Genomic DNA, 12525 nt, shown 5'->3' with positions numbered 1-12525 from the left:
AGGAAACACATAAAAGAAATTTTGCTTTCCTTGAGTCCAGACATTAACTTCAACCAGTATTAATCTACTTAAGTTCTCTTTTGGTTCTGTGTTGAAAGTCTCTACTTACATTAAGGCTAAGCACACGGCGGGCGAAGCCACACATCTTTGAATACAGCTAAACCTATTCACTTGCCTTTTTCTGTAAACTAAGAGTGAACATATTAATTATTACCTCGAAGAGAGTATATTCAAATGCAGTTTTTCATAAAACAGGAAGAAAAAAAGACACAATGAGAAATAAAGAAAACTGATATGAATAATGTCAGACTTTTTCCCCCTTTCCTCAATAAGACTTAAAATCTTAACTCAACATATTGATTTTTATATATTTTCTGTTTATCTGTTTTGTCCACTATAACTCTGCCAGTTGCCCCAGGCAATCAACAAAGCTATGCTTGTTCAGCCTTTGATCATCTCTGTGCTAGCAGATTAGCATATGCATACTCTCATCCTCCCCTTTATCCTGTTAATAAAGCTCCAAACTCCCTCTGCTGATGTTCAAGAAAGCAATCCGCTCCAGAGCCCCCAATGATTTGCCCCCATTCCCTCCTCTGCTCAGGACTCAGAATGCTAACTACTATGCACGAGTTGTGTAAGTGCTTATCCACCGGCCCTCTAAGGAGCAATTCTTACTTGTTTGATGCAGTCCACGTTTGACAGACGTTCCTGGATCAGATTGGCCCAAAGCGCGTTGGGAATTTTCTAAAGAAAGAACAAAAAAAGGCTGAATATTCACAATTGAGTTCAAAAGGGATTTTACCATGCACGCATATTCCGGTTAAAGGTGAACTGAGATGTCTTCTTAAAAATAAATAAATAAATAAATCTGCACAAGTCCCAAGTCATTAACATAATATACCAGAGAGTTAATAAGGGCACAAAAATAAGTGTTAAAGGTAAGCTGAACACAAAGCCTACATCCATGCTTTTTACACACTAACATGGAAGCAGTGCCAAGTTTTGCACACTATCACACACACTGGACATCAAACCTGCAAAGAACATCACATCCACAAGCAGTCCTTTTTACCACAAGCGTCTGACCCACTACTGCTTCATATGTCAGTGGACTCAGCATTAGTGATCTTAACAGCTATCCTGTGAGACAAGCAGTATCTCAAACACAGAGCAAATAACAGAGTCTGATTTTCAGGAGATTTGTTTCATAGTTTCAAGTAACCCTCACTCTTCCATCATCCAGAAAGTTTATTTAAAGTTCATTTTAATGTCAAAGTTCATTTTAATGTCAAAGTTCATTTTAATGTCAAAGTTAGTTTATTTTTAAACTCAGGACGATCAAATGGGATTCAAACTGCATGTGCCAAAACTTTCAGAAGTGCTGTTTCTCTCTGTGACTATTACTTTGCCCACATCATGATAGTATTTGCTATATGACAGAAGCAATTTTGTAAGATAGTATTTGCTATCTGACAGAAGAACAAAGTTCCTCTACAGATTTAGCAGTTCTTTCCCCCCCATCGTATTTCTTCCATTATTACATTAGATTTCCTGACAAGAAATTAACAATACCCTTCTTTTCTTCTTGTAAGAATTTTCTTCACTATCTTGTTAATTTAGGCCTTCATTCTATGCTGAACTTGTTTGAACAAACTCTATGTTAGGCAGTTAAACTTGATAATCAAGTCTAAACCTTTGGCCATGCCACTCAGAGCAGCTGTTAATCATTTGACTAAATGCCTTGTCTCAGTCTCATTCATTTTGTCATTATTGGTAAAATGAGTACTCAGAAAAAATTCTGCAGTCAGATTCTCTACTTCCCAAGTCAAAAAATTATCTTTCACTTAACGATGTGAGCTTGACTCTTTGTTCCATGCAGTTCTGCATATTGTGGGTTCCCATCTCTTTTTCTAACCAAACACTCTGAAGGGCATAATCATAAAAAAAAAGAACATTTCTGCAGGCTTACGTTATACTAAAGAATGTAGATAGATATAATGAAAGCGTGACTAACTATGCGAAAAGATTTCATAACAATCTTCTTCATTAGATCATGAAACAACTTCACCAGGAGTGGTGGAAACGCTACCACACATCACTTTAGAGTGGAGCAAGCACTCCAGAATATGCAAAAGAGACCAGTCCTCGGCTGGCTGTGGAACAGACAAGGTGGCCCAGTCAGGCAGTGGGTTTTCGTGTTTTGTTTCTCTCTACTGTCCCCAGTTCTCAGTGCCTTTCCTAATATCAGCCATTCATAAGACAACATTCAAGCAGGTAAAAGAGAATAAGGGAAAGAAATTGCTGTGTTTCTTGAAAGTCAGCAGGTCCCATAGGGTGGTGCCTCAAAGCCTCCTGCAGCCTCTCGCTGCTGGAGCCTGGGTCTGTGGCTTTGAGCCTGTCACCTTCCAAAGGTGCATCATGCTGCTATCAGAAAGAGCTAGCATCTTGCTTACTTCTTTGATGTGTCATGTCAAGACAGGCTAGCGACTGCCGGGGGTCCACTCTGCTAAGCCTTGCCAAACCAATTTAAACCAAAATTATACTACCTTCTTTCAGTGCAGTGATATTCTTAGTCCTCTCTTTTGAGCGGGGTTTACCGCACAAAAAAATCAAGGACACACATGCGGGTATTTCAGTGTTTTAGTTCCTTCTGCTCTCTGTGGCTCAATTCCAGTCTCATTTCCTGGTCAGTTTTCCTCCTACTGAGCCGTGGCCTACAAAATCATTTTCAATAGGTTGCTTGCAGAATGCCTAATTATTCAACTAGAAATCATTAAGTTTGATACATATCAGATAGCACATTTATAATTTCTCTCTCATAAACACTCACATAAATATATCATGAGCCTGGTAGATGGGACTTCACCTCCCAGAAATCTGCAATAACGGACAATGAACATACATTTGATAACTGCAGAACTGTGTCTTATCTCAGGCATTCTGAGCCTGTCCCAACATCCAGTTTAGTTAATGGAAAGACCTGCTGCCTGAATTGTTAAACCTTCCAAAAGCCATGGTATTTTATGTTCAGACCACTTTCTTATACACACGGGTTTAATCACTATTTCCATACTGCTGAAAAACTGTACTCATTCCTGATTAATTTAAAACATTCCATGTTATTTCAGGGACATATCATCTCATCTTACATGCCTGACCTACTCAGAGTTATGTTTCTGCGATCTTTTCATAAAACTGCCACACTTTATGTTGCCAGGGTGGGGGGGGGGGGGGGGAGCGCTTTCCCTAGACATTTCCATTGGAAGTTTTGGATATATTTGTCCTGAAAACAGCAACGGCTAAGAACATCTGACTTAGATTGCACCTCAGAGAGAAAACCAATCAAGTTTGAAGAAATTGGGTTTAGTATTTTGAAAATCTTGAATGTTTAGATTTAGCTTGTTCAGATACATACACATGAAAGGCTGGGGTTTTTTATGTATACACAAGACTGGAACAGTTCCTATTTGTTCCTTAGTAGTGGCTTGTCCTGAAATAGATTAGAATGCTGAACATGCATAGATAAGGACACCTTCGGTTTTCCTCTCTTCTATTATATTTCTTCTTAAAAAGCACAGGGATATGATGCAACTGTAGAGTAGTTTTAAGTCATTATGTAGTGTGCAAACACTTTAACTGCAATTTAGTATCGCATTAAGAGCACACCCATCCCATAAGCCCACAATTACCATAGTTGTTTCAACTTCTTATTTTATCCAGTTAACAGGAAAAGTGAAACATGCAATAGCTCATCATTAGACTTCACTATAGGAAAAACCTGAAGGTGCTTCCTATTAACATCATAATAACTAGAGATGAGGGAATAATTTGCAATGATTTATCCAAAAATGTAGCCTCTTTTTCTGTTCATGGAATATTTATTGATAGCTCGTGGTTCTTCAAATTTATTGAATATTCAAAAATATTTGACTCCTTTTTGGAATATTTTTACATGCAGAATGATCACATTTTGCTTTGAACAGTCAATATTTAAAATTCACTACCTGAGCTGTGCTCATTAGTAAGTGGCCAGGTGTGTGTTAGTGAATGATTGCATGTCCAACTTTAAAAATTGAGCTTCAGAGAATAATCACATATTTTAAATACACCTTCCATGAATTCTTGTGCCAGGAAAACTCAAATGCTTTAATGTTCACTGGAAGCGAACACAAAAGAGATTAAAGCTTGGCTAAAGATAAGTAAGTAAAATATGTGAACAAACATTTGCGGACCTTTTTGCAGCGTTTGTCCAGATCTAGTAACATCGGCCTACTGACCTAAAAATGAACGACCTTTGGCACTGGGGTTAATTTAGCCACAGTAACCTTATATGCATGAAACGTTCCTCTAACAACATTAAATTGCGTTATATGATCTTCGCACCAGACTTTCAAAAACACAGTCTTAGTTCCTGCTTTTCCTCTTTCCATTATTAAATTGCTTTGGCCAGGACTACAACTTTTTAATGCCCTGGTTATATTAAAGACAGTATAAACAGCTATTGTTCTGTTCCTGAATAGACATTCCAACCCTATTAGTGCTAATGGATGTTATGTATTCTAGAGGAGTCAAATTTACCACTTGCTTCAGCAGAACTGGGGATCAGTTACAGCAAAAGTAGATTTAGCCAGCCCACATGAATCAGTGAGGGGAAAATATAGCTCTTGAGATGACAATTTGGCTACATTTTAAGTCATTGTAAAGCTTGCATTGATTAAAAGGAAGCAAGGAGTTCCCTCCTAGTTTTAGGAGTCACATTTGAAGAATCAAACACATATAAAAGAACAAAAGAAATGATTTAGTGAAAATGTTCTTCTAGGATCTAACATCTCAAAACCAAAGGCAAACTGCACAGTACTAAACCACCACCAGATTCTGCTCTTTGGGCACTCCTTACTACCTGATTAGCCTTGACATTTTTGACTTTCATCTTCCACGCCATCCATCTTTTTAAATCAAATAAGCCCAAAAGGACGCCCTTGAAAGTGCATCTGTATAGTCTGAAATATGTTAATAATTACAGTAATTAAACCAAAGGGAATTTTTGTTTTAAATTCTCCCCCTCTAAGTTGAAATTTACGAATCTAGCAAAACAATCTTTAATAATTAGAAGGAAGATTTCAAAGTACATATTCTTGATAAGAATCATTTTATATCATCCCAGCCAAAAGCAAACCTTTTTGCCAGTAAGTTCAGTGAGTTCAGTGAACTCTTTCCTCTCAGATCTTTAAGTATACTACTCAAGGCATCTCCAAACTTCATTCACTAATTCAGTGTAATAAACACTACCCTATTTTCAGCCTAATTTTCTAAGGAAAAAAATTAATCTGTGTATCACACCATCTACCATCTCAGCAAATTATGAATCTGTTGGCCAATTTCAATCAAATTTAGCAGCGGTGTAGAATTCTCACAGATATGAAATTGCTTCCATTTTTATGAAAACAGGTGACAAGGGAGAAAAGAGAAACTCAAACTAGTGGACTTGCTAGAGACAGTCACAGAAAACCAGACTTCTTCTATTCTATTACCAGGGAACATCTTGACGTCTGGAGAAAGGAATGAGCTAAAAGGGCAGGAATCAGAAGCAGAGATGCTTCTGTGTATTCAGGATATTCTTTCAACATATTTTTCCAATCTACTTATCACTAGCCTTTAATAACAAGACAATTACATTGCTGATCAACTAATCCTGTGAATCATGACAACTGGAAAAAATGTTCTTTGGATCAACTCCTTTGAACATTAGTTAGGAGGTCCACAATGAAGCATGAATGGATTTAAAAACCTGTCTGGAGCAAACCGGGTACTCGGAGTTGGGTAGGGCGCATCAACCCAAGAACTGAACGATCTCCTGAGTCGGCTGCTACTGCCTCAGCTTGAGAGCTTCTAGGGTTTTCAATAACTGACTGGATTGTCATACTGCTTTTGAGTTAATGCACCAAGTAAGTTATTTGTGTCATGCTACAGAGAAATCAAGCATGCAAAACTAAGTAGCTCTGTCAGATCAAAAAAAGTTCTTTGTGTACATATTTTCCAAAGCATTTTGTACCAAAGGAGACCTCAGAGATTAATGCTTATTTTATTGAGATTATCAAACATGCTGAAATAGAAGACGCTTTGTTTAATGATATAATGAACCATTCTTTAAGTTGTATTGCGCATACCTGGACTTCTCTCAATTCTGTTGCTCATGTCTAAGGTTAATGTTTTCAAGACCTCCATTACTTTCCATTGTCTTCCTCTCCTGCCCCTGTTCTATGCCCTGACACATTTTTATCTTTGTTCTTATCTTCTTATCTAGCAGAGGTTACCCTTCTTCTCTGAAAGACCCTGTACCGATATGTACACAAACCAATGTACAAACCACATGCATACAAGAAGTTTTTACTCTGATTTGCTCAATTCATCGCAGTGGAAATCACGGGAATGCCATATTATTCCTCTTCTGTGACATGAGAACTACTATTACTATACCCTCTTACACACCTGTTTTCTTTCTTTATATGCCTTTGCTTCCTTTGTCAGCACTAATATTTCCTTGAATAACAAAGTCTCCTGAGAGATACGTATGGCATCCAAATGTTTACAGAGCCACATTGCCTGAGGGAAGAAGAAAAAAAAAATACAGGTTGAAATACTTGGAAAGAAAATGAAGTATTTTTTCAGAAGGCTGCAGAAAGATAGTGTTTTCCTAGCCTTCCATTTAAGTAAACAGACTATATGTGTAACTTTAAACAGTTTCTTATAAAGATGTTCGAGATGTACGGCTTTGAATAAGGTCTTTTTCATCTACTGTACTATAACACAGGTTTTAAAGAAGAAAGCATTCTTCCTAGCATGCACACACCACCATCATCTACAAAGTTTCTGTGGTCAGCTTCCTCTGTGGTTCAAATACAACTTTGGCATTTTCAATTAAGCAGTACCAGTGGACATGACGGACAATTGCCCATGCAAATGAAGCAATCCACAATATGGGAATATCACAAACATGTAACCGTGGTACTCCTCCCAGGTTAATTAGTCCTGCTAAAAAGCTGGGGAAAAAAGGCAGGCAGACTTGTGTTGCATTACAGCAGTATCACTACCACTACCGGAGCAAGTTCTTGCAGAGCTCACTCGAACATTTCCATTTAACCTGTAGCGTAATATACAGGCATACCCCTTAGGAATGCCACCCTTCAACTTGTCTTGTGCTCTTCTATCAGTTTGACAATCCTGAAAATTATTTTCTCAGAATAAAATTTTCACAAGTGCTGATGTCAGTAGAAAGTAAAAAGGTAACTGGACAGTATAACAACACTGAAGGTAGCATACTTACAACTGTGCTTTTCCCAGAAGCAGGTGGACCAAGTACACAAATTCTTGGAGCTATGAAACAAGAATACATGAATGTCAAGATGCAGAACAGCAAAAACCCCAACCAGTTTCCCACTATTGCACTGCATAATATAAATGTAATCACAATGAAGCAATTATTTCAGTTGGAAATCTGCCTGAATGGAGACTTCAGGATTGGGCTCCACTGAGGGAAAAAAAGGGAAACACTAAGTCAGTGACAGCTGGATCTTCTTTTAATCTCTGTGGTCATGAGATTAATACTCTGACTAAACATGTCACTTAGAGATACATATATATAAATATATATGTATGTATCTCTATCTCAAACAATTTAAACACATGGATAGTTTAGTGGATGAACCAAAGCGTAAGATGTGAACATCTCCTTATCCGAGTTTGACTTTTATTGCCAAAACATTGATTTAGACCTAACACATTTTGTGATGAAAAAAATATTTTAGCTTGTACATGCAGGACAAGACTATTTAAAAGTGACTATTATCATAATCATAGAATGGTTGAGATTGGACGGGACTTCTTGAGATCATCTCTCATTCCTCTTACACAATATGGTAGTAAAAATACTTTTTACTTTGACAAAACTTTTGGCTCTCATCACAAAAAATGCAGTTTTACTTTTTAGTTTAATCTAAATAGGTTGTGTCAGGGTTCAGAGATTTAGATATTGCAAAATTAAGCGCTCTCTCTACCCTTTTTGACAACTACCTTCCATTTTTCTAGTCGTCATTAAAAGTAATTTTCTCTGTATCTTGTGCTTCTCTACTGCATGTCCCTCTCCTTTCCCTGAGGGGGCAAGGTGGGAAAAATGCATCCCAGTTCTGAGGAATTCTTAATCTAATGCATACAGACAACACAATAGGCATTACTGTTGTAAGCTTCATTGGGAATGAATTAGAGGCAAGACAAACAAGGGAAAATGGAGTGACTCTTTGGAAAGTATTTGGGACTTTTTCCATGAACACACCTTGGGCTGCAATCCCTTGAGCTGTCATTTTATATTAACATCTTTGATGTTTTTTCCCCTAAACCTCGGGGAAAAAAAAAACAAACCAAAACAGACTATATACAGAAGGGACTGATGAGTATTTACTGGGAGTAACATAGGTCAAAACAGAGGAGGGATCTACTCAGACAAAAACCTCTTCAGCTCTTGATAACCAAGGGAAATACAGTGTCTGATGGCAGCAGACAGGGAAGGATGTGAAATGTATTTTTATGAGGCCTTCCACGCACTTAACAGTTATTGGGCAGGTGCAATTTTTAAACATACATGAAACCCAAATTACAGATTCATCTTTACAAAGTTATCTGACTTGGAAGGTTTAAGAAAAACTCCCCCCTTATTGGTTCTTGCAAGTGCAACAGAACTAGTACACAATGTAGAAAAATACTTTAAAAGGATACATCAGCTGTTTTTATCACCTAATTTCTTTCAAATGTAATGTGATTAAATCCTAGGTTTTTTTTTTTTTAATCTAACACCTTGAAACTCCAGCCCGGTACTTAGGAATTATTTATAAACAGCGTCATAAAAGAGTGCTCGGGTGCCAACACTAATCAACTTCTTCAAACCACTTCAAAGAAAATCAAAAAACCTTTCCATCCACAGATCCTTTTGAGGTTTAACTAGGAGCATGATTTAAAATTCACAAGAAAACCCTTAGGTATTGAAGCTTTAATACACAGCTTTCTTGGACAAACGTTTGATAAAAAACGAAACATACCATTATATACACCATATCATGCTTTAATATTGCCCAGGGCTACTGTAAATGCTCACTTTGTACTAAATCTGTTTTTCTCTCTGCTTAGTGGCTGGCAGCAGATGGGGCAGTGTAATTCACTGATTTACTCATTTGCACACTTGTAAGGCTCCTCTAAAGCATTCTCCCTAAACATATGACACAAGGGCACAACCAGGACACCACTGTATGTAATATTTAACCCCCTCCAATCACCAAATAGTATTTAATACTGGAGGGCTGAACCCGCAGCTAAATGAAGTCAGGAAAATCTAGAAACTACCTTTTTCTTCAGTAAGAAATCATATTTCATTCCATGTTTAGTCTTGATGAGATGTTACAGGACTTACTCTTCCAAGTAAAGTAAGTTTTAACATTCAACAATGATTTTAGTAATAACAAAATTAATCCTGGAATAACGCAAAAGAACAGCTGGACTCACTGAGTTCCATGTAAGTCCAAAAGATTCTATGATTAATATTAATGTGACAAAATTTGCTTAACTTGTAAGAGAAATCCTTTGTCAAACAGGAAAAGCACATAGTACATGACGAACATTCTTGCAGAACTTTTTTACATTTCTTCAGAGGTTTGACTGTAAAGGAAGAATTCACAGAAATGCCACTTGGATCCCAAAAGCTTTTCTTATTAGCATGAACCAAGATACAATGTAGAAAACTAGGATCTTTGTGTATGAAAGAATTTTCAGCCTTCATACGGTTCTTTAAGGCTTTTTAGAAGGATCACATGAAAGAACGATAGTACCGAGCCTTAAGCACAAACACTTAGCCACACATTTGACCTACGAGATTTTCAAGACAGTTGTAAGCTATAATCATCATTAGACTTGTTTATATTTTTAAGAGTACTTTAGATCCTATTATTAATTAAAAAGGTTTTCTAACTTCACACCTGGGATAGATGCAATGCTTCTTTTCCACACATCTCTGTTTGAAATTTTCTCTAGGGCTAAAACTGTCTAGCAAGGCAAGATCATGAAAATTCATCACTTTACTGATGGCTCTAATAAGGTTTTTTTTTCTTCTAAATAGTCAGCACCTTCCGCCATGATCAAAAAGTAAAATCAACTCTGCTACAGATTTCTGTTACATTATTTTCCATATAATTTATTCTTAAAACAACATTTAGGCTTTAATTTTAATTGGAGTTCCTTCCCTTTCTTAGTAGGTTTTTCCAGACCAAAACCAGACAGCATTTTTCCTTTGACAAACAACTACTGTAGTTCTATCTTTAGCCCCTAAGTACTGAAGTCATGAAATGGAAACCTGCCTAATTCTGTTCAAATAATGCTGTGAGGCTTAAGGACAAATGTTAGCTCAATGTGAAGAAATTTTATCAGCTTTCTATCAAAATGCATGAAATTCTTCCGCACATTTTCCACGGGTCTATAAAACAGATTGATTATTCATGCTGCCTGCATCAGAAAAGGCTGGACACAATTTACAGGATCTGATTTTTTTTTTTTAAATATTTAGCAGCATTTCAATCAACATTCATCTGATCACCACCACTAAGAGCTCACAGCACCACTAGTGATAATGATTTCATTGGTGCTGCAGCAGAACTTTCATAATGGTTTACTATGGTTTTAAAGAAACATCAAAGCAACATGACACCAGCTATCCCTGACAGCTCATGCAGAACAAAAATTACAGTTCAGTTGTGCATACCCAAATATAATCTGCCTAAGGGTGAACAGTTTGTAAATCAAATAATTTGATTGAGTGTACATGCTTTTATTGTGCAGAATACAGACTTCCTATTCAATTTACCGGGTTTTGTTATACATACAAGTAGGCATGCTCACTGTTCCTTCATCCGAGATGCCACTGAGCAGTGGAACTCATTAACAGCAGCTAGTAACTAACTAATCAAAAAACAGAGAATCTGCCAGCCCAGGTAGAATAGGAAACCAAATTTACACCTGACAAAAGGAGTAATTAGCGAGCTTAAAGACAACAGGAAATATCAGATGGGGCACAGAACACATTAATAATTGATACACTAGAACTCTTTGTTATTTCCTTAGAGGGTTTCATTGTTATAACTGTTAAAGTGCATTTTTTATTAGATTACCCACTAAAAAAAGAAATTAAAAGCATCTTACCTATAACTAGTCCAAAACGCTCACCTTTTTCTTTTTTTTTTTCCCTCAAGACACAGTCTGAAAAGTTTTATCCATCATTTGCCAACTGAAGTGCAGCTTTCAAACAGCTGTTTACAAATAAGGAATTGAACTACTTATGGTGTCTCAATTTTCACTTACCATCATCGTTGTTTTGCTTTAAATGGTTTATCATATACTGAATGGGATCATCTGGCTTATGAATTAATAGTTCTTCAAGCATGTTCTGAAAATAAATAGGACAAAGTCAGAGGAAAATTTAACATAGCTATGCAGTCATGATATATTGCATTTTTACAGCAATGTTACAGTGAGGATCTTAAAGAGTTTATAAATGCTTATTCGTTTTCTTAAGGCCCCTTTCATCGACAAAACTGAGACTATGAAACCTATTTCAGATGCTTAAAAACTGAAGTAAAGCATGGTCAGAAAATTGCCAATAAAAAAATAATCTATTTGCTTTAGCTTATTTATGATACATATAGACACCAGAAAGGTTTGGTGCCCCTATGTATCATATAGATCACCTTGAGCCTGGTGTCAATAATGGTTGAGTCAGCATTGACATAAAAACCATACAAGGAGTTTTGAAAACCAAGTCAACTTAAATTAGTATCTCTGCAGGGCAAGTTAAACCTCCTTCTCAAGCAGGGTCCCACGAGTTTCCGACTAGCCTAGAGGACTGCAGAACAGACACACAAAGCACACAAAACCAACAACCAATCAAAGACACAAAAGCAGCACATCTCAGTTCTGTAACTGTACTAGTCTTCCTCTGACATGAAAAGTAAGGGGGGGGGGGAAGGGGAAAAAAAAAGGCTTAAAGCATTTCCTTGAATGTCTATTTTGGAGCCCATTTTCATATTAAATGTTTGAGGTTATACAGGGCCCTGCTTCAGCTCCCACTGATAGCAGTGGGGGTCTTCTGCCAATTCCAGCAAGGATTGTAGCTTTACGGGCAGAGAAAGGAACAACACTGAGAAACACTAACTCCGTAGACTTTCCTACAAGGCATTTCAGCACAGCCAAGAATTCTGTAATTAAAACTAAACATCAAACAGCAACTAATGTTCTGACTTAGATTATGTACTGAAATGCTCATGCTGGAATAGTATGTCTTTTTCTAAAAATCAGTCAAAACGCTTTAATATTTGCAAGTTAATTCCATAAAGTCTGTATGTTCCATAAAATTTTATACTCTAACCAATTGATTGTCTTTTATTAGAGTGGCCTATTTTGCTTTTCTGCTTCACTCACTTCATTAGAATAATT

At 36.9% G+C, this 12525-nt stretch overlaps 1 protein-coding gene across 3 annotated transcripts in view; it reads right to left on the bottom strand.

The window, feature by feature from the left end:
• The window catches only part of AK8 (adenylate kinase 8), an 81609-nt gene that overhangs the window by 67252 nt on the left and 1832 nt on the right, over positions 1–12525 (bottom strand). For all 3 annotated transcript variants that reach the window (XM_072883283.1, XM_072883286.1, XM_072883284.1), the window contains 4 exons: positions 11395–11479; positions 7325–7374; positions 6490–6603; positions 676–744 (listed from right to left, as the gene is read on the bottom strand). In XM_072883283.1, coding sequence (XP_072739384.1) covers positions 676–744; positions 6490–6603; positions 7325–7374; positions 11395–11479 — 318 coding nt within the window. The remainder of the gene's footprint in view (positions 1–675; positions 745–6489; positions 6604–7324; positions 7375–11394; positions 11480–12525) is intronic.

This window comes from Ciconia boyciana, chromosome 18, assembly GCF_034638445.1.
Source record: "Ciconia boyciana chromosome 18, ASM3463844v1, whole genome shotgun sequence".
Classification (NCBI taxonomy): domain Eukaryota; kingdom Metazoa; phylum Chordata; class Aves; order Ciconiiformes; family Ciconiidae; genus Ciconia; species Ciconia boyciana.
This window is presented reverse-complemented; position numbering and strand designations above follow the sequence as displayed.